Below are 25,041 nucleotides of genomic sequence, written 5' to 3' on the forward strand. Positions count from 1 at the left end.
AGAAATGACATGCAGAAGAACACGGAGGTGATTCTAAAACACTTTCTAAACCAAATCCACTATTTTATAAAGCGGAAGAGCAAGATGGGATTAAAACAACGGACCAAACGGCAGAAAGTCCGGAGGAGGGAATCAGAGTGCAACACTATTTAAGTCCATCTTTAAGGCAAATCTCTGGGTGAACAGAATGAAGTTAACTGCTTCATAGGAAAGAACTGAGCCCGGATGCTTCAAGCAAGGACAGGTTTTCTGTCCGCCCAGGACCCGGGGACGTGCAACGCCAGAACCTGGCAGGAGGGGGGTCAGTGGTTCCCTGATGTACCTGTCGCTTCTTTCGCCAACAGGTTTTAAGATGCCTCCTCCTCAGGTGCTGTGGAGTTCCTCAGATCTCTTCGCAACATGCCCTCCCACCAACTGCTTCCTTCCTCACTTCCCCAAGTGCCACTTCTCGCATGTGCCCCTCTGACAACGGGCTGGGCGCCACCCACTGTGCGGCCTTCCAGCTTCCCCTCTCCGGAGGCGGGCAGTCTGCGCAGAGCCATGGCGATGCTCATACAAACCCGTGAAACACGCTGTGCTCTCCCAGGCCCACAGCAGCGACCGATACCGCTGTCACGGGGCTTAAATCAACCGGAGACAGCATGGAGCGCGAGTTCCTCCTGCCGGGTCACTGACTGTCAGGCCATGATCACATGTAGTTGTGTTCATCATGAGTCTTGACCACACACGGAGGTGAAAAATGCTTTATTTCACAGTTTAAAACATTGCAATGCAATTCGCTCTGTATATTTGACACTGAAAAGAAGTCCCGGGCAACAGACAGACAGACAGTTCAGTTTCGATGCCACAGACAAGGCACAAAAACGAACAGGTCGGTGACACGGGCAGCACCTTCCTCAGCCTCCGTCCCTTCTCCTTCCTCCCGCAGGAGGCTCTCGGGCAGCGTGTACACCTTCGCCCCACAGCGGTGCTCCCTGGAAGCCACGGTGAGAGGCTCCTCTCGTTCAGCCTTCCCGGGAGCAGGTCCAGCCCCACCAGCCAACCACCACCACGCAGAGTAACCGCCGCTGCCTCCCTCGGTATCTGCCCTCTTCGTTCTACTGAAGATCCCTGAATGCAGGCAAGTGGCAGGCAGTTAGATCCTGAGCAGGTCACCCTCAAGGCCCAGAAATCTGAGTCTCGATGAATCTGTACTTTGGCTCAGAAATCCCTCTTCAAGGAGGAGTCTAAAATCCGTGACACAGTTATCCAGGCGCCCCCAGCACGGGGCGAGGCTGAGTCCCCGGCACATCAGCAGTCACTGGGCAGTGCCCGGGTAGGACGGGCAGCGTGTCTGTGCTCACAGCTTCCCTCCACGGCGCCAGGTCGTGGGCCTCGAGTGCAGGACTCCTGCCACCATGCTCGGCGGGCGGTACGGAGGGTCAGCCAGACCCCAGGCCCTCAGGAGTCGCAGGAACTGGAAAGAACCTAGACAGACAGTCCGTGGGCCTGGCTCTGGGTTTTTAAAGCTCCTTTTCAACCTCTTCCACTTTGTTTGAGGGACCCCAGCACCCCCCAGCCTCTCACAGACCCAATGAAACAGGGCATGTGGAAGTGGCCTGTAAACAGCAACACCCTGAGCATCAGGCAAATATTAGAATCCCCTGCTCACCACCCCGGCAGCGGGAGCCCAGGCGGCTGCTGGCAGCAGCTCACGAGTGTCCTCGCCCCACTCGGATGTCCAGAGCCCCCAGCTCTGAGCCTCACTGATCAGCTTCCCGGGAGGTCAGAGGGGGATCCTGGAAGGAAAAGCGAGGCCCTTGAAACCTGGACCCCATGTTGGTCCACTTGGATCCTTACACCCAAGTCAGTTTCAAACTCCTGTAAGGTTCAGGCTGGACCCTGGGTTGGGAGGATGGGTCGTGTAGATTTGCTGCTTCTTGCCCACCCCACATGCAGCAGTCATCTGTGTGGGCAGGCGGTTTTGGGAAATGCGGATCCAGCAGAAAAGACCTGGCGTCCGGAGACCAGATTCCGCGCGTGACTTCACCAATGGGCGACTTCACCAATGGCTTCTCCATCGCTAAAGCCGTGGCTGCGGCCTCCGGCAGAGGCGGCCTGAGTCTAGTCCAGGAGCTGTGTCAGTCTTTGAGACTACGAGTAGCACTGACGGGCGTGGCGAAGTGTTTTGAGCATGGAGTGCCTGGGGGTGAGTGGCAGCCCCCTCCCCACCCCGTGCCAGGGGCAGAGTGAGGCTCAGGAGATGAGGCCCGTCTCCTCTGTAAGACTTTGTGTCGGGAGGGTGGCCGGCAGCACTGGAGGCTGCGGAACGGAGCCAGGAGCAGCCAGGACAGCACTCCGGTGAGCACGCGTGGGTGGGACAGCTGGCATGCACTGTCAGCTCCGTGACAAACGTCCTCGGCTTCCTAAGGAGTCTCTGCACGGCCCAGAGACGCAGTTCATCTACCAGGGGACACTCTGCCACCTGCATCCACGTGCCCTCAACACGTCCCAGACTCACTGTGACTCACAGGCAAACACAGCAGCTCACCCATCATCCCATGGGCCCTCCGCCTCCCCCTCCCTCTCCCAGGTCCCCTTTCTTTATTAACATTGGCTTTTCCGATCACTGAGAATATCATGAACTAAGACAGATGGACACACAAACAACTAAAATATCAAAATATGCCCATTTAAATAAAAAACGCACACACTTTAATCTCCGGGTCTGCTGTCACTTATCCATAGCAGGGCGTCACATGATGGGCACAGAACCTCCCCGTTCTCTTTGGGCATGTCCTGTTTCCCCAGGTCCCAGTGGACAGAGACCAGTCTCACCCCAGACTGGCTTTGTGCCCCAGGAAGCTGGGGAAGGAAGCTGGGCCAGCCCTTCCTCTGAGGATACATGACTCAGGAGAGCAGGAGCAAGGGCGGGCCAGGAAGCCTGGGCACCGATGGCACCTCTGCCTTCCCTTGTCCGTCAGCCTCACCACCTGCCCACGTACCCAGAAGCGACTGTCTTCTCTCTTCCCTGCAGGCCTTGACGTCTCAGGCACTCTACAGACAAGCTGGCCCAGCCCAGTTACTGCATGTCTGTCACTGCCTGCACCTGTATCGTCCTTGGAATTGCAGGTTTCCAATTTTAGTCCTTTCCCACTGCCTCCTCCACCGTCACCCAAGCAAGAGTGCCCGGCTCGGAGCAGCAGCAGGGGGCTCTGCGGCGGGCGTGGGGGGCTCTTTGGTGGCGAGAAGCCTGATTCGGGGTGCGGATGAAGAGAGAATAGCACCCGCAGCTACCGATGTTCTCCAAGATTGCCTGAGCAAGTTGACTCCAAAGCTGGTGACTAAGAAAGGATGTTTTAATCTTCTTTTCCATCTGAACCAGGGCCCAAATGGACAGACTAGACCTAGGCTTTTGGAGGCCAGGGACAGCAGCACGGCTAAGACTCAGCACCAGGGTTATGGCTCATGTCTTCCAGCCCTTGGAAGTGCCAGCACTGGGCTGAACTGTCCGCCTGGGTCCTCTCGGACAGGCCAGAGCCACCGCGGAGTCCTTGGTAGCCCAGTTCTCCAAGCAATGACATCAACCCATCCACTGGCCTCACCCAGCCACTTCTTCGTTTCATTGCACACATACGACTGTTTTGGTAAAACCTGATGCAAATGGGATGGTCCTCTGAGAATGAGGCCCAGCTCCAGTCAGGTGGCCCTGGAGAAGCCCAAGGAGATGCTGAAGGAGGAAGCTGTCCAGAGAGCCACAGGTACAGGATGGACCCGTGTGGCAGGCGAGCACCCTCCAGGGATAGGACCCAACCACGAGTCCCGCCATACAGCCTGGGCAGAAAGGCTTTGGCCAAAGTCTGCCCAAGAAAGTGGAGACTGTGAGACACCCAAGGCTGGATGGAGTCAGGGATTCGGGGCCGGACAGTGAAGCAAGATGATGAACATGTAGAGAGAGCAACGTCTCATGCCTTGAGTAGGAGTCAGCGATGTGGGCTCGCTCACTGGCAGTTCTTCTGCTGGTTTTAGCTGGGTTCCCTCATGTCTGCAATCAGAGAGGGAGAGGGGGAACTGGGCCCTTTCTCCCATCATGCAGCGGGACAGCCCAGCTCCTTCCCCTGGTGGTAACTGCCAGGTGCCCAAGAACAGCAAGAGAGGGCAGTCCCATGCCCAAGGATTTCCCATCTCGGCTTGTGTCACATTTGTTACTGGGCCACCAGCCCAACCATATGACTTGGCCATGCCAGATTCCAGGGTGGAGAGGCAGACTTCACTTCTGGGTGAGAAGGAAAGTGTGGCCATTTTTTTCAATTTACACAAATTACAAAATCCAGAGTGATCTATTGGGCGGCAGACCTGTCATTTCGGCCGTGGTGGGGACAGGAAGTGCTCCCCCGGCAGCAGTGTCCCTCGGCTCCCAACGCGTCTGGAGCGGCCACAGCGTGAGGCCAAGGTGCGTGGGCACGTCTCCGGGGCCTGGAGCAGCAGAGCTGCTGTGGCAGAAACCACGCATGGCAAACGCAGTACGAACCCAGGGAGATCACGTGGAGTTCGGGAGGGAAATGGCCCATATTCCAAGTACGAGAACATGCATTCTTTTCTCTTCACTCCATTGCTGCATCCTCTCCTTTCGCTCCCTCTTCTCCTGCACATGCAGACTTGAAGCATTTATCAAAAAGCCTGTCGGCATGTGGAGGGAGGCGGGGCTCTGTGTGGCCCCAGCTCTTGTCCAAGACTCAGGTGTGTGCAGCAGAGAGAGAAAAAGCAGCTTATGTTCTCAGAATTGGAAAGGAACCCACTTAGCTTTCCATACAGGTATATACTCTCTTCCGTGTTGTTCCGACAACAAATTGAAGTCATTTCTGTCATGCGCTCACTCACAGCTTCTGACTTCAGTGTAACCACAGCGTTGAGTAGGGACGAGAGGAGATGGGATAACACGTATACTTAGCCGGAAGCTCTCTCCCGTTGTCAGCAGAAGGCCTTCTGATAGCAGTAATAAGTTCTGCCGCCTCTCGGCACAGAAATGCGTGCTGAAGGCAGCGGCATTCCTGGAGCTTAGCGTCCCCAGCTCACTCCTGTCAGACTTGGAAAGAATCCTGGTTCGGCTAAGGAGACTGGTCGGGCGAGAAATGCGCGTGTGGAACATTCCTGCGTGCAGTCACTCGCATGGCGATTTCTCAAACCGGTCACACGGTACTGAGGTCTGGAATCAGCCTCGCTCAGGCTTCCCCCGTCCCTGGCCAAAGCAAAGATCAGCAAACCTTCCAAGGTGGCGGCCGGAGAAGGTCCCGGCCTGCTGGCGCTTGGATTTGTGTCTTGTCCCCATTGTCCACTTCTGATTCTCGTCATCCAGAGAGACGTCTCGAACAAACATCAGACCACAAGGGACATCCTGGTTGGAAAGTCATTCTGGAGAAGAGCAGAAAGAACCCAGCATGAGACCACCAGTTGTTTAGAGACCCAGCACAACAGGTGGTTCCGCGGGCACAGGCCACAGCCTGGCTCCCGCACCCCCGAAGGATGCACTCATAGACTGGGGAGGGGTGTGCATACACGCATGTGCAAGAAGTTCTGCACGCAGGCCTCCCAGCCCATGCAAGGCACCAAGAATCCCTGACGCTGCTTGTTAGAGATGCTCACTAATGATCCCACCTCTCCTTCCACACACCTGCGCGCCTGCCTCTCCAGCTCCCCAGGCCCCCTGCCTACTCACCCCCCCATTAACACCCCCCCCCCCCCGTCGCAGGGAAAGGGGGGGAGACTAGCCCCGCACCCAAGTTCCCTGCAGCGGGCCCCTCCCTCCGTATCTGGGCCACCTGCTCTGCCCCCTCCTCTGGCCGCCCCAGCCGGGACAGGCGCTGCCCAGGCAGCCCAGCCTCACCCTCACCCCAGCCTCACCCTCACCCCCACCCTGGCCCTCACCGGCTTCTTGGCGGGCTCCTTCTTCCGCCGCTTCTCCGAGGAGCCGTGGGCCGACAGGTCGCGGCCGCGGTGGGACGGCGCCCGGCTCAGCTCGAGCTCGCTGTAGGGCGGCAGCGTGTCCTCGGCCGAGTCCCCCTCGTCGCTGCCCCGCGGAGCGCGCGCCCGGTAGGTGGCCGGCGGGGACCAGGCGTAGTAGGGGGCGCCGCGCCGGGCCGGGGTCTCCAGGCTGCCCCCGCGGCCCGGGCGCTCACAGGCGGCGGGCAGGCTCACCAGCCGGGGCAGCGGGGCGGCCTCGGGGGTCCAGGCGCGCTCGGCCTCGGCGGGGGGCTCGCGGCTGTGGCTCCGCGCCCCGAAGTACCGCTCCGGCGAGTAGCCCTCGGGTGGGTACCCCTCGGGCGGGCCGTCCCCAAAGAGCCCCCCACGCGCCCGCGACTCCGAGCGCTCGAAGCGGCCCCCGGCCCGGGCGTCCAGGCCGCCCTCCGCCGCCCGGCGGGACCGCGCGTACGAGTCGGCGAAGGCGGCCAGCTCGTCCATGGACACGGCCGGCACCCCCGTGGCGAAGCTCTTGCGCGACAGCATCTCGGACTTGGAGCGCTGTTGGCTGCGGGAGAGGGTCGGGGTCAGGCGCCCGGAAGGCCAGGGGCACGGTCTGCCTGCGCCTGGGGACCTGCTGGGAGCCCGGCCACCTCTCTGGGCAGGTTCCCCACAGAGAGGGGCGGCGGCGTGTCCGCCTCGGGTCAGAGCGGAGCATGACAGTGGGGCTCAGGGTCGGTGCGGAGCGTCACAGTGGGGCTCGGGGTCGGTGCGGAGCGTCACAGTGGGGCTCGGGGTCGGTGCGGAGTGTCACAGTGGGGCTCGGGGGTCGGTGCGGAGCGTCACAGTGGGGCTCGGGGTCAGTGCGGAGCGTCACAGTGGGGCTCGGGGTCGGTGCGGAGTGTCACAGTGGGGCTCGGGGGTCGGTGCGGAGCGTCACAGTGGGGCTCGGGGTCAGTGCGGAGCGTCACAGTGGGGCTCGGGGTCGGTGCGGAGTGTCACAGTGGGGCTCGGGGGTCGGTGCGGAGCGTCACAGTGGGGCTCGGGGTCAGTGCGGAGCGTCACAGTGGGGCTCGGGGTCGGTGCGGAGCATGACAGTGGGGGTCGGTGCGGAGCGTCACAGTGGGCTCAGTGGGTGGAGCTTTGTGAGCCACAGGGCGGGGCCCCTGAGCGTTATCACTGACCTCTGGCTGGCAGCTCGAGCCACTGCCACACGTCAGCTCCCTGGGCACAGGGGTGGCTGGCAGCTCACACGGCTGCGGCCCAAGGAGCCCCGTGATACTCGGTGATGAACAGGCCTTGTCCTCCCTCCACCTGACTGACAGGTTCCTCTCGGGTGCAGGCCGGAGGGGCCCACACTGATGAGGGGGGAGAAAGGCGCTGCCCTTCAAGGGAGAGGGCAGGTGAGTGAGAAAGGCGCCCCAGTGGGAAGGCCCCACACCTGGGCCTCCTGCATTCACTGGCTGTGTCCCCCGGGGAGAGTCCCTGGCCTCCCTGTGAGGTCCAGCGTCTGCGAGTTAAAATGCGGACATGAACGGTACCTGCCTGTAGAGTTATGACAACCAGACGCAACAGTGTAACGTGTTTGGCATTTTACCTTTCACATAACAAATGAGCAGAAAGGGTGGAGCTGATGGGTGGGGTATTGTAGAGGCCACGGGATAACACACATGAGAAGGCAGGGAAAGGCGAACAGGGTTCATTAAGAGCCTGGAATGGTGACTTCACGTGACACGCTGCTTAATAAGTGTGGGGAGGGGGTGTTCTCATAGAGGATGTGGCAGGATCACCTAGAACGGCAGGCAGAGGTGCGACCGGGTAAGAACAGCCTGGGACCCCCCCCCCCCCCCCTTCTGCTCCTGCCTCACGCCCAGCCCGGATGCCCCTCCACCCCTCACCTGTGCCTGAAGCTGTCCCGGTCCTCTCTGTTGTACTCCACGGCCGAGGGTCCCCGGCTCGTCCCACTGCTGCCTCCCATGACGCCCGACCAGTAGTCAGCATTGCTCTCCAAGTCCCGGGACACGGGGAGCTGCTTGCTCCGCATCTGATGGTAAGACTGGCGGAAATTGCCATCCTCCTCGTGCAGGGAGCTGAGTTCTGAGATGGTGTTGTTATCTGCAGGGACGAAACGAGGTAGGACAGCGTTCTGCATGCTGGCCAGGACAGGACCACTGGCCAGAGCGAGATCAGGAGCCTCGGGAACCCCACCCAGCGCTCAGCCCCGTCTGTCCAGGGCGGCGAAGACCTGAACTAGCCTGTTTGTGCCCTTAGCTGGGCGGGCGCTGGGTCCAGCTCGAAGCTCACTTGCCTAGAGTGGGAGGCTTATGTCCTTGGACTCAGAAAACAATCGCCATTGCTCCACCTAAGGCAGGCTTCCAGCACGGGGCCCCCGCAGCTGTCTCCTCCTATGACATCATCATCTTGTTCACACGCATGTTGTTGTTTTGCATGATTCTGTGATGAGCTGTGACGACCCCGGACATGTTGAGCCAAAAGGGGTAAAGGAGAGAGAAGCCCCAGTTCACAGTACCTTCCCTACTGTTGGCCGAGTCCTGAGGCGGGGCCGTCAGGGCGAGTACCGCCCCAGCAACGAAGCACCCAGGCCAGCCTCCTGCAGCCGTGCCCGTCCCAGAGCAAGGCGTCCACAGGGCCAAGGGACATGCACACCTCGCGTCTGACCACCCACTCCCTGCTGGAAGCTCATCTAGGAGCCTGGCATATCCTCTCCAAATGGCTCCAAGTCCATTTCCAGGGTCAACGTAGACTCTTCCCCTCCCGAGAGAGTGTTCTAGGTATATGTGGCCTGGTGGCCAGGACAGCTGTTTGGAGGTGCAGGCAGGACAGGGGGCCGGCTGCACCAGGGCCTGGGCCTCCACGTGTGGTCTAGCCCCAGCCCCACATTGTGAGAAGGGCGGGGGAGGGGCTGGGCACAGGTCTCTCATGTCCTAAGGTGGCCTCGGGAGCTATTTGCAACAGCACTTACAAAAAAGGCCAGCATTGCAATCCGGAAAGAAAAATACACATCTATTTATCTGTAGAACTTTGAAATGGATTGAATGTCATTTCCCTTAAAAAAATACATCTACTTAATCTATTTGTACTGTAATTCAAGCCATTTGTTTTCTAAAGTCCTTTGGTTAGAACTTTAAATATTATCAAAGTCAACATTTACAACATGAAGGTCTGGCTGCTGAGCGAGAGGTAAGCCAAGAGGGGAGGTGGGAGGCAGAAATGTGGGCCTGCGTTCCCTCTGCGTCTTCTCCCGTGTGTCCCTGAGAACTGCTGCTGGCTCCCCCAGAAGGGGAGGGTGGTCCTTCCCACAGCGGCACGTGCTGCCTCTCCTCCTCCAGGACACGGCTGACCAGGAGCACCGGGTACTTGGTCATCAATTGGTTTTGGCGGTCAGGGGTTTTGAATTATAATCTAATTTTAAACCTTTCTTCCTCCGAAGGAAAATGGACTGGTGTGTATTTAAACAATAATAACTCAGAGCCTCTTGAGGAATAAAATCTAGAACCTTTCCTTTCTCAGGAGCTTGGTGACGAACCATCTCCCAGGAAGCACGCAGGAGAGAACCTTAAGATGCACCGAGTGTGGGGACTGTCAGCAGTCACGTGTGACTACCGAGAAATCGCATTATTGTCCCAGAACTGTCCTCAGCCTGCAGGAGCAGCGGAGACCTTTCCTGTCTCCGGGTCAGGAGGGCCGTCTCTGTTTCCCCGTTCAGCTGATGGGTGGGCGAGGTTGCCTGCTCTGAAGTTTCTGCCCCATTGAACGTGACCACCACCCTCCTCCGCTTTACGGACCCCTGTAACTCAGGGACAGGACAGGCCAACTCTTCTGTGAAGGGCTGCACAGTAAGTATTTTAGGATTTGTCAGCCACACTGTCAGGACTATTCAACTCTGCCATTGCAGCATGAAAGGTGTCAGAGATAATATGGACGTGAACTGGCGTGGCTGTGCTCCAATAAATGTATTCACCAACACAGGAGGCGGGACATGGGTGCCCTGGGAACTGGAGTTTGCTGATCCCTGCACTGGGATTCCAGACGAAAGGCATCCCAAGGGCAAGTGAGGGTCACATGGCTAGTGGACCCTGGAATACCAATGCGCACAGAGTGGATGCCTCCCGTGTTGCAACCTGAGACGGAGATCCACTCTGAGAAGACATCTTCAAGGCGGCCCCACTCCGTGACCCGCCCCGGGTTCTCTGCCTCAGGGACAGAACCTCTCCAAGCCCCGTGAGCTGCTTTCCTGCCTCATCTCTGTGCCTTTATTGCCCTGTCAACTGGCAGCTTCCAGGACACCGGGTTCCAGTTCTGACGTCGGCGCCAAGACCTGGCACCGGTGACCTCCCACGACCTCCCTAAAATAAGGAGGGAGACTCAGCACCTCCTCTCTTCCAGTTTCGACTCCCTCAAGTCCTACGAGCTGGAAGGCTGTGGCCACAGCAGCCACGGAGCCACTCAGTCTGCTCACGGGTTTCTGTGCGAAGAGCACAGGACGGAGAGTCAGGAGGACTGGGTTCCAGTCTGAGTCTGTCACTTGCACCCTCCGGCTTCGGTGACCTCGTCTTTACACCACACAGGTGGTTCCCGGCCATCTCCAACGGCCCCGTGGGCACCACGAGCCCATGACCTTGTGACCTGCCAGGCCCTGGGGACCATTTTCATCCAGGGAGACAGGACACGCCACCTACACCAGCCTATCTCTTCTCCGAGCTGAGACTCCCAGGGCTCCTCTCCGTGATCACCGACTCTGTCCCCTTCCAGGGATCCATGACAACATGGTTACAACCAGCTTGTCAAGTGCGGTGACATCTGCATCCCTGACATTCCCATCTGGAGACGGGCTTTTTATAGTCGGTGGTGGGAGGATGCTGCTGCGAATGCAGCTCCGACGGGAGGAATTTAGAGCCGCAAACATGGAGGAACCTGTTGTCCTTCGTCCGCACAGAGCTCCGCTCGGCTGCGTTCACGGTGGCCCCAGCAATCCCATCACATCCCTGGCAGGTCCCAGGGTGAGGAGGGTTCAAAGACAGAAGTGTGGTGCCCTCAGTGTCACGCCTGCGGCATGCTCGTGCTGCACACCCACCGTGCTGCCTCTCCCCACCGCTGGTCATTGGGGAGTGGGCTGTGTCAGCCTCAAAGTCTCCAGGGACAGGGTGAGTGAAGGGGTGGGGCCCTGCCCCTACAGGCTCCGTGATTCAAAATTCTCTGACAAGGGCAACCTCCTGCCTTGCCCGTTCACTTCTGCTGTCGGGCATCTCAGAGGCACGAAGGCCTCTTTGTACGACACGCATCAGCACAGTTGTTCTCTCACGCACGGGGCCTCCGTGCGGCCAGTGGCCAGCTGTTGTTCAGGGTGAAGGCCTCTCGGGTTGGAAAGACTGAAAGCTTCCACGTGGAAGTCTCTGTCCTGGGTATACGTAAAGGGCCAGTGGAGAGGACTGTTTCCATAAGACATGTCCAACCCCAGCACACAGCCCAGCGACGCTGCCTGACGAGAGACGCCGAACCTGAACCCCGCTGGGACACCTCTCTGTTCTTCACATAGAAGCCCGTGTCCCTCCCTCCTGCACCCTCCAAGGCCCTTTCTTCAGGATGCTGTCATCAGCACCTGCTAGTTCTGACCCTGAAAGTCAAAAGCTGCCCAAGTTCGGGGACCTCTCCCCCCAGGTCCCCTTAAGCTGTGAATTCCTGCACGAGGGAGGGCCCGATCACACACAACACAGATGCTCACAGTGGCCCCGCAGCCTCCGGGCCGGGTCAAACTGAGCCAGCTCCTTCTCCACGTAGTACAGGACCTTCATGGAGTCCCGCTCTTTGTCCGCTTGGATCCGGTAACCTTTGCGAACTGTGGAGAAGAGGACACGCGGGTGAGCTGGGAAACTCAGGAGATGGGGCCTCGTGTCTTTTACCAGGTAGATACCACGGTTCCCACGTGTAGCAGCTCTCTCTGGAGTCACGAGACAGTCATCTATATTTGTACACTTAAGACCCCTTAATCACAGGTGACCTCGGAATGGGGGGCCAGCAGGTCGGGAACAGAGCTCTATTCTGGTACATGTCAGTCATGTGCTCACCGCTGCTTCCTGTCCCACCTCCAGTAGCTCCACACAGAGCTCCTCCTCTCCAAGCTCAGGACTCTGACCTAAGTACTCACTGAACACAGACCCCTTTCCAGACGGAGACAGCCTGCTCTACAGCCCAAGGCTCACACCTCTACTCGGTGGGAGTTCCTGCAACTCCAAAACAGACACCTCAACGTGAGGGACCTCGACAGAGGTGGCCTGGACGCCTCTAGTGGCCCAGGAGATGGTGAAAAAGTTCCACTCCTGGGTGGTGCATAGGAGCTAATGTTAGATTACAGGCTGTATAGGCATTAGCACAAAATAAGATGTGAATACGTGATTATCGTTATGATTCCATTGTTTTCCTTTCGCATTTTCCTTTTGGAAAAGGGAATGCCATATTTTAGACATAAGTAATCCAACCTGCTGCTTGCTGTGTGTTACAAGCAGGTGTTATTTTCAGGGCTTAATAACCAACGAAATTAAAGCATCAGACGTAATCCCACCTCCTACGTTCCTGTCACTCACATTGTCAGGGACAAAAGCTGTTTGAGCCCCACACCCCCCAAGTATCAATCTAGTCCAATACCAGCCCCAACGGGAGGCCTAATCGTCACAGATGAGAGAGGAAAGGAGAGCAGGGAGTGCATGGGATGGGAACAGACAATGATGGGAACGGACAGCATGTGCTGGGTGCTCGCTAAATGCTTGGCCACTGGCCCTCGCGCCGCCCAAGGAAGGTGCTGTTCTTAGCCACAGTTTGTGGTTGAGAAAACTTTGGCTCCAAGGAGTTTCCTAACTTTGCCCCGGAATCACTGGCAGCTCCTGGGCTGGGACCTGCACTCCCACCGCCCTGGCCATCTTGCCTGTCTTGGAGTCTAGGGTCCCGGTAGGAAGGAGAGACGAGGATGAGGAAGAGGGGCCCAGGGCAGGAAGGCCTTAGGCGGCCAGGGCGCTGTGCTCTGAGGCGTGGTCCTATCTCCGCCCGGCAGGACTGTACCCTGAGGTGGAAGCAGGGGACCCAGCGCCAACATCCTGCTCCCACAGCGAGGCAGACACCACACAGAAGCCACATGCCTCTGGATCTCTGGTTATGTTACATGGACAAAGGCTCCACAGCCATGCACATGGGAGACTGTAATAGGCTGTTCCCCAGCACCCGGACCACAGCCTGGCACGTGGGCAGACACGGCAGGCGCTGCTGTTGTACGTGAGGGCAGGCCAGGCAGTCCACGGCCATCAGCTTGTGGTGTTACTTTGAGAATCTCCCCACGTGCTGTTTAGTGACTCCTCCTGGAGGTCAGATCCATAATCCTTTCGCAGAAGCAATTATTAGAAGATAGGGTTTTATGTATCAAGCCCCATGGTCTCCCACCTGGCAGAGGCGTTTGCAGAGTAGTACAGACAGTTCAATTAAAACGCAATCATCCCACGAGCTGCTCTGTCTGTTCTGAGGCAGCTCGTCTGATGGGTGAATACAGGGCTGGGGGTGGGGACTGGGCACCCTGTGGACATGCACTGGTTTATAGAGGGACCCCAAATAAATGGTCCCTCTCTGTTCTCATGTCTGTCAAAGGCAACTCAGCCCCAGCCGGTTTGGCTCAGTGGATAGAGCGTCAGCCTGCAGACCAAAAGGTCCCAGGTTTCATTCCATTCAAGGGCACATACCTTGGTTGCAGGTGCCTCCCTGGCCAAGGCCCTGATCAGGGCTTGTGCAGGAGGCAACCAATTGATGTGTTTTTCTCTGTCTTTCCCTCTCTCTTCTACTCTCCCTAAAAATCAATGGGAAAATATCCTTGGGGGAGGATTACCTAAAAAAAAAAGGCAGCTCATACTTCCCACCCTTTAAATAACCTCATAAAGAACAGAAAACACAGACCAAAGCCACGGAACCACCGAGTTCTCTGTAATTATTAGGGGCAGCTCAAATATCGCCACCTCTCAAAGGTATTGATTCTCGTCACTAGAGAAGTCCTATCTCCTCTGTCTGTCTCACTCCTAACTTCCATGTCATTTAGTTTGAACCTTCATCATGGCCCTTGATATATTCTAGTTTGTTTCAAGTTATTTGTAGAAATGCGAATCTTCCCAGATTCTGCAGGGACAGGAGACCTTGTCGTTTTGTGTAAAAACACACAGGACCTTGCTGTACACAGAGCAGGCACTTACTGCGGGCGTGTGAGCGGCTGCTGCCAGCAGGGCGCGGTGGGGTCCCGGTCTCCTGAGAAGGAGTATTTTCAGTGCTTGTCCTCCCTAGACTGTCACCCCCCCGAGGGCAGACAGGACCGGTTCTGTTTCTCACCCCAGCGCCTAGCACAGTGCCGGCACATGGCAGACATCCTGAATGTGTGAGTGAGTGAGTGAGTGAGTGAGCAAGTGAAAAGGAAATCAGGAATAGAAACGGTCTTAGCAGGAGAGGCCACGCAACTGGCGTGTTGGAGAATTGACAGGAAGACGGCTCCAATGGTAGCTGGAGGGAGCAGAAGGCTTATGTAGGCTTTGCTTTATTGTTATTATTGTTGATGATGATTCTCTCGGTAAGAAAACTGTTTGCAGGCATAGGGAAGGGGCTGCCCTGCCTTGGCTGTGGCTTTGTCTGGGTGTCTGAGTATGTGAGGCGCCACCTGTAAACTTCCAGCCGTGAAGACTGAGCTGGGCTGTGCTCTGGGAACATGCCCAGGTACTGCCCCCTGGCAGCGAGGCCAGCCCCTGACAACCGCTGGAAACCTGGGCGGAGTGCCACGTGGACTGGAGCTGCATGTTCCGTGTCACACAACAAACATGCTCACCGGGCGTGCGTGCCTGCAGGTCCATGACCCCAGAAATCGAACCCTCTCACTGTCACAAAGGACAGAGGCAAACTATTGATCCTGAGGCATCATCCATTGGTTCCAGGAGCTAAAACGCTAGGCAATTCTCCCCTGAAAAGGTTTTTCACCGTCAGCTCAGTGCCATGGCGTGGCACACTGTGGCTTTTCTCTCGTGCTGCGAGGAGCAGGCCGTGTCCCCCGGGGCTCAGGAGCACAAAACCAGGCCTTTCCTGACACCCCCCCCACACACACACACTCGATGAGGCCGTTTTCTCTGTGCGGGCCAGAGGGAACGGCCTTATCAGACACTGCTTTGCAGTTTGCACTCATTCTATTCCTATTTGCTAGCCCCCCGCAACCACCCCCCTAGATGAGTGGTCGGCAAACGGCGGCTCGCGAGCCACATGCGGCTCTTTGGCCCCTTGAGTGTGACTCTTCCACAAAATACCATGTGTGGGCGCGCACATACAGTGCGAATGAAACTTCGTGGCCCATGCGCAGAAGTCGGTATTTTGTGGAAGAGCCACACTCAAGGGGCCAAAGAGCCGCATGTGGCTTTCGAGCCTCGGTTTGCCGACCACGGCCCTAGACCATACATTCCTTGAGGGGCAATTTATAAGCATTTATTAAATGTTATTGATTTGAAGAATAAATAGAATGGTGTCTGGTTGGTTTCTGTCTGTACTGAGTCTGAAGACCAGAGAACTATGATGGGAGGCGCTATTTTAATAAGAAATGTCCCAGACCGGTGGCCAAAGCCCAACACTTTTTGGAAAATGAGTGTGCTCCCCAGTGATGCTTCAGGGGAGGCGGATGGTTTCTCTCTCTTCAGGTTCAGTCTGGTTCAGGTCCTTTGGTTGGCGTGGCTTCCACATCAGCTTCTCTACTTTATTAGCCTTGTCAGCTCTGCTTTTACTGGAGAGGGAATATTAGGATGTTCATTTTCATGCCACTATAATTTTGAGCTAATACTTTTGAAAAATTATTGAAAAATTATTGTTCAAGGATTTGAGCTAATACTTTTGTCCCCATTGAGGCGCAACTACTTTTCAGTTAATTTCCCCTTTACAGCCAAATGATACTTAAAAACTTGGAAATAACGCCCATCCCTAAGGCAGGCCCATGGCTGAGGCCTTGCTCTCGGAGTTCCAGCTTCCTGAGCTAAGTGAGGCTCTGGGGATGATGGAGCAGCTGCCAGATCCCACCCCCAGATGACAGCAGCAGCTGTGGGGGAGGTGGCGCTGGAAATGTGTGTGTTCCCTGTGTGCACACAGCGGGCAAAGAGACACATCCTCATTAGTTTTGGAAATGACATTTCTAAACCCTACCTGCCTACTCAATTCTTTTGCTAGAAGGGTGAGGAGAGGCAGGTAGATGTGACGAGGAAGTGGATTACAGTGAGGGAAAAGTGGATTCGGAAAGAGCAGGTGGGAGGTGGTGGCAGCAGGGACCGGGGCTGGGGTGGAGATGGAGGGACCGGGGCTGGGATGGAGATGGAGGGACCAGGGCTGGGATGGAGATGAGGGACCGGGCCTGGGATGGAGATGGAGGGACCAGGGCTGGGATGGAGATGGAGGGACCGGGGCTGGGATGGAGATGGAGGGACCGGGGCTGGGATGGAGATGGAGGACAGTAAACTGGTTCGAGGTTATTCTGAGCTACAGTCTGAAGGACCTGCTGACCAACTGGATGCGGGAAGTGAGGGCGAGGACGAGAGGAGGGTGAAGTCCCAGCTTTTGGCCAGTAGGTGGACAATGCAGCCACTGAAATAAGAAACGGACGAGTTGAAGTAGACAAACCGCAGATTAATCCCGTTTCCCAGAGGCTGAGATTGAAAAGCCTGCAGGCATCCAGTGGAGACGTGAGGAAGGCAGTGGGACCCGGGGACTGGGGATCAGAGGAGAGGGCGGAGGCATCGGCTTACAGACCATGGCGACAGCCTGGGAGTGAGTCGATTTCCGGGGTGGGGGGAGGGGGAGAGACAGGAGCACCCAGAGGGACAGCCGGCAGGTAGGAAATGTCACAGAACACCACGAGGGGGAAGGCAAAGCAAAGAGTGGGTGAGGGCGGCAGGACCCCTGATGGCTCAGGGGAGCCGGGATGGAGGAGGACCCACTAGCCTTAGCAAGAGGCCACCTGGCGGGCTGGCTTCTGGAGTGACGGCAAGAGCAAGATGGAAGTTTGGGGAGTTGACGAGAGCAGGGGACATGTAGACATGAAATGTTCGAAACTCTCCCAAGGAGTCTGGCAGTGAAGAGGCGACAAGGGATGGGGATGTGGCCTCAGAGGGCTGCAGGGGTGCGGCAGGTGGTGGTGTATGTGATGGACGGTTTCCAAGGCTGATAGGAGGAGCCCCTGAAGAAGGCAGGCTGGAGATGTGAGGCAGAACGGGCAGTGTGGGTGTACCCTGAAGAGAACACAGAGCTGAAGGGGTGGGTCCAGGCTGGGGAGGAGGAGGCAGCCGTCTTTCCTTGAAGGAGTCCCCACCAGCCGCCACGAAGGTCAGAGAAGGAATCAGTGCCTCTCCCGTCTCTCCCACACGGTAACCAACAGGCTATTCCATGCACGGCTCCTCAGAGCTGCCTTTGCAACCACCCAGTGTGCAAGAGTGTTGTGTACAAACAGAATCTGGAAGTTACAGTTGCTAGGTGACTACCCCAAAATGGAGGTGGCATGTAAATATAAAATAGGCTAAATTTACATCTTCTAAAACAGCATTTCTTAACACGTCTAACATGCTTTAGAGAATAATCTACACGGAACGTTGGCGTCATCAGTAATTCTGGTCGTGGGACCAGGACAGAAATGTGCCCAGTGGGGACGCCCACACGGCCAGGCTGGTGTGACATCCCCTTTCCCATCACAGAGCCCTGGTTGTGTTCATTTCCAGGTCAGTAAGTGCTTTGGTCTAAGATATATGTATATATTGATTTCAGAGAGGAAGAAAGAGGGAGAGATGGAAACATCAATGATGAGACAGAATCGTCAACTGGCTGCCTCCTGCACACCCCACACTGGGGATCGATCCCGCAACCCAGGCATGTGCCCTTGACTGGAATTGAACCCAGGACCCTTCAGTCCACAGGCTGACGCTCCATCCACTGAGCCAAGCCAGCTAGGGCAAGAGATGAGTCTTGACCAGTCCAAGCCAATCAGGTTTAGGAAGGGGCCTGGGGCACAGTGCTGGCCACTAGGACTGCAGATGTCGGCAGGAGAAGGGGCTTCAGGCAAAGGCCCATCACTCAGGACAAAGCAGCGCAGGGAGGAAGCATGTCTGCTTCCTGCCTCAGAATGCAGTTCCCGGAAGAATGGCAGCCATCGTGGGAGAACCAGGGAGTGCCCGGGAGGACAGAGCAAGTGGAAAGAACAGCCCTTCTGTGCGTGATACATGAGCTGTTCCACCAGCCCACCCCAGGCCACCTTCCCCAGGGGCTTCTCACCATGTGAAAGAAGACATTTTCCTCATGCCCAGCCATTTCTAACTACAGTTGGTAGCACGGCAGCCAGGCCGAAACGACGGAACTGCCACAAGCAGGGGCCGGGGAAGGTTGGAAACAGGAGAGAGGAAGCCCTTGCCATTCTAGGAACCTGAGTCATTTTATTATGAGACTCACTGATTTAAAAGTAGGGGGTTGGGGGGGCGGGTTCTGGTGGGAAGGCAGGAAGGAGGGAAACTGGAAGAAAGGGAAGCAGCCAGCAGAGTCTGAGACAAGCTCCCTGGGTGGCTCTTGGCTCCACCCCCTGGGCAGTGGCTGCCTTCATCGCTCTAATCCCCGTGTCCTTGATCATTAACTTCACTTCCCTGCCTGTGACTCATTTCCGGTCTCAGGCGACAGGATTCCGTGAATAGTTCCAGGGAGAGAAAAACACAAACACCGATTACTCACTGAGGACGTCTGCTCTGTCCACAGTCGGTACCGACAGCTCACTGCTGGGTGAGGCCCTGGTTCCTGTCCAGATGCCTCCAGAGCACAAATGCCCGTTTTCCACACCCCAGTGGCTCACCCACCCCGGGATTTACAAATCACCTCCTAAGTCTCCTAAACACAGTTTCAACCTTCCTGCTCCATGACCCTGGTCAAGCCTCCAGGAGAGCGACACCTTAACGCTGCTCCCCTCCCCTCCTCCGCCCAGCCCGTAACCATGACTCATCCCTCAGTGGGGCCAATCTCATCTAAACAGGCCCCGGACCAATGCGTTCCCTGCGGGCTGTGACGCGCACCACCGTTACCTCCACTTCCTGCCCGATGGGCTCCTCTCCAAGCACCTGTCTGATGCCCGTTCATTTCAGCTCACAATCTCCACCCAGATGCTCACGTTTCCCTGAATGACTTCAGTTGCATCTCAGCTCGAGGTCCGACTAAGTCTCCCCCATGAACCACGTGCCCGGTCAGCATGTCACCTCTCCGCTCAGGACTCTGCTGCCGTGACTCTCGCTAAAGCACCGATTCTGGGAGTCAGACGGGTGAGCTGGACACCATCAAACACACCCAGTGTGTTCTCCCTGCTCGGGCTTCCACCCTGCTGCCTCCTGGGGGTGCCCAATGACCCCCAACTCTGCTCTCCCAATCCTCTCATTCCTGCAGGCTCAGCTCAGATCTCACCTCTCCCCGGAAGACTTGGCAGCCAGCTCTCTCTCCCACAATCCCCCGTCCCACACTCTTTAGCACCCAAAGCCTTGATGAAGCATCTTTCCTCGGGCTGGAGCACACTGCCGGACACAACCACGTCCCCCAAGTCTTGGCGCTCCGCAGAGTACCGGCTAGTCCTGAGCACTAGGGAGGGAGGAGGAAACTATTGGCTAACTTCTGGGATGGAGATAACCATTTCCCAAAGAAGCGTCCCTGAGCTGATCCCCGGCCTGGAAGCAGAGGAGGAGCGCGGGGCGGGGCAGAATGGAACCTCATTTACCACTGCGGCTTCCTCCAGTGGAGTCGCTCGGAGCCAGGGGAGGTGGATGCGGCTTGTCCATCAGCATGCCCGATGAGGGGGCTCCTCCCAAGGGGACAGGGGGGATGGAGTAGGGGCCGGGGACACAGGACACAGAGGGAGGGTACCCGGCCTTGGCTGCTTTCCCTGCTTCATACACTGCGGAGGGAGATGAAGAGCAAGAGATTATACGGCCCCACCCTCACAACCCTCACACCTCACGTCCCTGAGGGTGCACTTTAGGGACCTCCTGGATGTGTGCCTGTGTGTGCCTATTTGTGCATGCACGCACGTGTGTGCCTATGCGTGCAGGTGCATGCTGTGTCCCAGTGCATGTGTGTACATGTGTGTGTCTATTTGTGCATGTGCCTGTGTGTGCTTATGTGCATGTGCCTATGTGTGCATGTATGTGTGTGCATGCGCCTTGCGCGCCTGTGTGTTTGTTCTCCTAGGCCTGAGTCACGTAATTGGAAGCACTCCCCGCACTGCCTTGGACTCCTCCGGCTCCGTCAGCAGACGACATCAGGAATTACAGTGTTTGGCACCTGGCAACTGAGTCACTAGCAGCAGCGGGAGCCGTCCCAGCAGCTCCGTGACAGCAGCGGCCCACTCCTAGCCACACTGTATGTAGGCGGCCCAGCCCCGGGGCTGCCCAGGGCAGCTTCCGGGGGAGCCGGAACCTCTTCCAGCGGCAAAGCGAGCAAGGGGCTGCGTGTGAGCCCAAAAGCAGAGCAGATAACCTGACCCTCCCGGAAGTGCGTTCTTCCCGAGAGCACTAACCTACCACGTGTCTCTCTCCTGCGAGCTGTGTCTGGTTGACAGCAGGGGTTCCAAATGTGATGCCTACCTGGGCCTGGCACCCTGGGAATCCCCAAAGGAGGACTCGCTCTTCTGTGGGCCCTTTGGTCATGGGCGCACATAAAACCTGCCAGTGGCTGGATGGCACCCAGGACTGTGGTCTGCACACACTGCTCATCAAAAGGGGGTTCTCTGCTGTGGGAGGCGTGACCAGAGAAGGTTCCTCGAGTCTGAACGCCCCGGGAGAGGGCAGGCGCCTCTCCCACAGCCTCAGCCTCCTGCACCTGCCCTTCCTGCAGCCAAGTCTCAACGAGACGGCACATGCTGCTGACGGGCGTGGACAAGGACGGAGAGGTGAGTGGACGTGAGATGGCACACAAGGGTGTCGGCTCCCTGCGGGGCTCCCGCAGGGAGGGAGCATGGGATGAGCGACACTTTGGGGGGAAGAAAGGAGGTGGAGAAGGAAGTCAGGCACACAGCCGCCCAGTGGGTCACGGATCCTCGTGGGCTGCCTCCCCCCCACCCACCCCCCGTGGCCCTTTACTCACAGGCCTGAGGGCAGCAGCAGGACTCCGGGCAGCAGGGGCAGCGGATGTAGCAGCAGCAGCTGTGTGGGCAGCACTGGCACCAGCAGATGCCCACCAGGACGAAGAAGAGGAAGACGCCCAGGATCACCAGCCCCACAAACACCCACTCTGGAAGGAGGCACAGAGAAACTCGCGTCAGGGTGGCGCCTCCCCATGAAGAGGCAGACGGGGGGCCTGGGACAGAGGGCACAGAACCCCCAAACTCGGGAGGCACTGGGAGAGTGAGAAGTGCAGACCTCCCAGGGCTGGGGCGTGAAAAGGATGGTCACCAGGTCCTGTGAGCACAAGCCACGGTGGGCTCAGGGCCCGCCCGGGGAACGGGTTTACCATGTTGACTGCAGTGTCAGGACTGGTGTGGGACAGGAACACAGACTGGTGGCTGGGGAGGGGACGGGTCTGCTGAACTAGAACGTGGGTTCTGTGAGTACGTATCCTGGGGAGTCGTTGATCTTGTCGCTGGACGTGTAAGCCCTGAGAAACTTCTCCATGTCTACCGGGTGCAAATCAGAACGTATTTAGGTGGTCCGTGTCCTTATGTCTCTATCCGTTCCCCTGCCCATCGTCCCGGGACGCCTTTCCTGAACTCAGCATCAGGGCTAATACCTGCCCAGCGAACCATGACCAGAGACAGGAGAGCGGCTCCCAGAGAGAAGACGCCGCCCCGCCCCCGGCTGCCGACAGGCTGGAGGGCCCAACTCCCCCCTGGCAGCGTGGGAGGCCGGAGTGAGCCTCGGTTTCCCTTAAAAGCTAAAAGACTAAAGCAATTTTGATTGAAAATCATCTACCAAAAATCCCTTTACAATGGACTTTATGCGTTATTTTCTTAAATTGTGGGTATTAAATACTCCTTCGGTTAAGTGGCCATTCAGTTAGAGCTTGAAAATGTGACGTTTTTGTTACGAAGGTTGGTGATCAGGGCAAAGCTATTGATCTTTGTTTAGACAGATTCCTCAGAGAGAAAACAACTCCTGCTTCCTGACTGTCCCTGCCCTCATCCCCCTGAAACACGTTCAAAGCGGCCAGGCCGCTCTGCGGACGAGAACGGGAGACCGCGTCGCTCCTGTGGTCCGGAGAGCCTTCCTGCTGAGGCGCTAGATGGCTGAGGGCTTGGCCTGGGCCTTGGAAATAACAGACCACGTACCCCGAGACAGTGTGAGCCCTGAGGCTTCGGTGAGGTGTGTGGCGAGGTGGCCACAGGCGGGTCAGGCAGTCAAGGAGAAGAGACTGCAGGTGCCCTTGAAGAAACACTGTTATCCGAGAAAGGATTCTTGCAGCCAAAAGGGAGGGGCATTCGGGTACCCAGGGGCGGAGATGAAAAATACAGTAACTCTTTCTTGGGGGTATAATCTCTCATTTGAAGAAGCGGTGCAGTGTAACATTGTTCCTTTGACGTACAAACTGACAATTCTGGATAAGGGGATCACGAAGCGGCAGCTCTGTGTGACCTTGGGATGAACATGAAGAAGAATGTCTGTCCTGGGACCGTCAGCTATTGGGAAAGGGCCAGGGAATTCACGGAAGAATAATGAGGGAAGAGTTACTGGGAAGACTCTGGGACTCAGTGGTCAGCAAACTGTGGCTCTTTGGCCCCTTGAGTGAGGCTCTTCCTAAGCCTTAGCAGTACCCTAATTAAGTTAATAATAATGTACCTACCTATATAGTTTAAGTTTAAAAAATTTGGTTTCTCAGAAGAAATTTCAATCGTTGTACTGTTGATACTTGGCTCTGTTGACCAATGAGTTTGCCGACCACTGCTCTGGGTGTTTCTGAAGCCTTGAATCAAATCAAAACTGATGGCCATGACTATCCTGTATCTCACTGCTGCTGCTAACTCTAGGCAGCTCTGAAACTTGGGGAGAAACCTCCAAAGCAAGAGGGAACCCTTTCCTACCCCGATTCTGGATGTGCCACCCCCTGGTCCATCCCTGTTCTGTCCGTGCCTCTTCCAGGCGGCACCAACCTGATGATGGCTTGTCTATGCTGCTGCGTTCAACTTAAGCTACATGGAGAGACAGAGGTGTGCATTCCGGACAGGTGTCCTTGAGAGAGTCCACAGCCCCTGCTAGGACTTAGGGGCGCTGAAGTTGTATACAAAGCAGAGTAGGTATGCAGATGTGTGTTCTTCAAGGGAGGAGGGGTGCATAGCTTTCATTAAGTTTGAAGAAAAAGTTCTGATAAAGTACAAAGGGAAATTCAGAGTAACACGGTTGCACATAGTGACCGGGTACACATATAACTTAGGGCATAAGGAATGCAGACAAGTAACGACTCTGTTCAGGATACTTAGTGCTATTTGGGTGCAGCTGAGACCCTGGGCATGAGGTGGCCAGGGAGCCCGCATGCCTGGCACGTGTGGTCAGGACTGGGTGCCCATCTCAGCCATTTTTAATTATCATTACTTTTTTAGGTTCTAGTAACAGAAATACAATTTAAAGGCTCTCCCAATGGGCTTAGTTCATCCTGGAAAAGACCACAGACATATATAGACAAATGTGCAAATACATTAAAGGAGCAATTAGTCACTAATGCAGAAGCCAGACAGATGGAATGACAGCAAATTAAGCAAACAAAGAGTTAAATGACTGAATACCTGGCATAATCTCCACAGCGAAGCTGGGCAAGAGGTCAGCAAGCAGCCCTGTCCTGCCTAGAAGAGGTAGGAGGGAAAGAGAAGGAAAGAGGTTACTCCCAGGGAAACACAGCCTGGGCCTGGCTGCGGCGGCGCCACCCGCACGGGGCCTGGCCCAGGCTCTTGGTGGTACGCGAGGCCCATCCAGCGGTGGGGCTCGGACAAGAGAATGACCTTCCCTGTCGACCTCTGGCGGCTACGTAAGCGAACTCTGCACCTACATCAGGTGGAAGCAGAAGCAGCGCTTCCCCTCCAGCCACCTATAGGAGGAGGGAACGCCTGCCTCACCCACCAAGGACCTGACCCAGCAGACAGACACGCCCCATCTCCACTCACTTATGCGTCCTTCTCGCACCTTTTATTGGAAAAGTCCACCCCGTCCGTATCCAGATGGTCAGCCTGCATTTCCAAATATCCACACGCATCCCTACACCCATCAAAAGCAAAGTGCATATTTGGTTTTAACTCGGAATGATCTCGGTATATAATTCTAATTATAGCCTGGAGATAGTTCAATGACTAAAATTTCCAAGGCAAAGAAGAGATAAGCTAGACCGGGTACACGCTCCTCTCCTCTGGCTTCGGAAATGCTCTGTACGGTACGGCTTTCCCATATGGCACCCACAGCTGGCGTGGCGTGGACCCAGCTGCCTTCCGCGTGACGAGGCAGAGAAGCGTACGGGCTGGTGTCGGAACAAACAGGTGTCCCTCGAGGCTCGCTGGCAAGGAGCTGTGCAGGAGGGGAGCCACTGGGAGATGTGGGGAAGGAGGCCAGTCCTGTTATAAACTCGCCTCCTTTATAGGATGAGGTGCCAAGCGCTTGCACCACGTTCTCATATCACAGTCGGTGGAAAGGCCCAGCTGGGACTTCCCCGCACCAGACGCCCAGCCACACTGGGGTCTCGCTCATCACTGAGGTGCGCTGGGAAACAGCTCGCAAGCCGCCTCCTGCCAGGCTTGGGATGGCAAAGGGTCACCCTGGCACCTGAATGCTGCTTCATTTATGTGTGTGACAATGCACCTAGAACAGCTCTTCCAGTACAAATATAATGTGAGCAGCGGTCCCTGTAGGGTTTCTAGTAATCATGTTAAAAGAGCAAAAAGAGGCCCTGGCCGGGCAGCGCAGCTGGTTAGCATATCATCCTGATATACCAAGCATGCGGGCTCCATCCCCAGTCAGGACACATACAAGAAGCAACCAACGAACGCGTAAATAAGTGGACCAACAAATCAATGTTTCTCTCTCCCTCTCTAAAATCCATCAGTTAAAAAATTTA

At 56.6% G+C, this 25,041-nt stretch overlaps 1 protein-coding gene and 1 long non-coding RNA gene across 6 annotated transcripts in view; one reads left to right on the forward strand and one right to left on the reverse strand.

The window, feature by feature from the left end:
- Window positions 1–729: 729 nt before the first annotated feature.
- The window catches only part of ILDR2 (immunoglobulin like domain containing receptor 2), a 55,522-nt gene continuing 31,210 nt past the window's right edge, over window positions 730–25,041 (reverse strand). For 3 of the 5 annotated variants that reach the window (XM_036342804.1, XM_036342806.1, XM_036342803.1), the window contains 7 exons: window positions 23,726–23,782; window positions 21,097–21,243; window positions 19,733–19,909; window positions 11,681–11,794; window positions 7,836–8,052; window positions 5,905–6,505; window positions 730–5,391 (listed from right to left, as the gene is read on the reverse strand). In XM_036342804.1, the coding sequence (XP_036198697.1) occupies window positions 5,356–5,391; window positions 5,905–6,505; window positions 7,836–8,052; window positions 11,681–11,794; window positions 19,733–19,909; window positions 21,097–21,243; window positions 23,726–23,782 (1,349 nt within the window). In that variant the 3' untranslated portion in view covers window positions 730–5,355. The remainder of the gene's footprint in view (window positions 5,392–5,904; window positions 6,506–7,835; window positions 8,053–11,680; window positions 11,795–19,732; window positions 19,910–21,096; window positions 21,244–23,725; window positions 23,783–25,041) is intronic. The other 2 variants (XM_036342805.1, XM_036342807.1) reach the window with 2 other exon arrangements.
- Window positions 19,097–21,934, forward strand: LOC118672859. Its single transcript, XR_004973229.1, has 3 exons — window positions 19,097–19,286; window positions 19,408–20,902; window positions 21,099–21,934. It is a non-coding gene; the product is annotated as an uncharacterized LOC118672859 (long non-coding RNA).

This window comes from Myotis myotis, unplaced genomic scaffold, assembly GCF_014108235.1.
Source record: "Myotis myotis isolate mMyoMyo1 unplaced genomic scaffold, mMyoMyo1.p scaffold_m19_p_18, whole genome shotgun sequence".
In the NCBI taxonomy this organism is placed as follows: Eukaryota; Metazoa; Chordata; class Mammalia; order Chiroptera; family Vespertilionidae; genus Myotis; species Myotis myotis.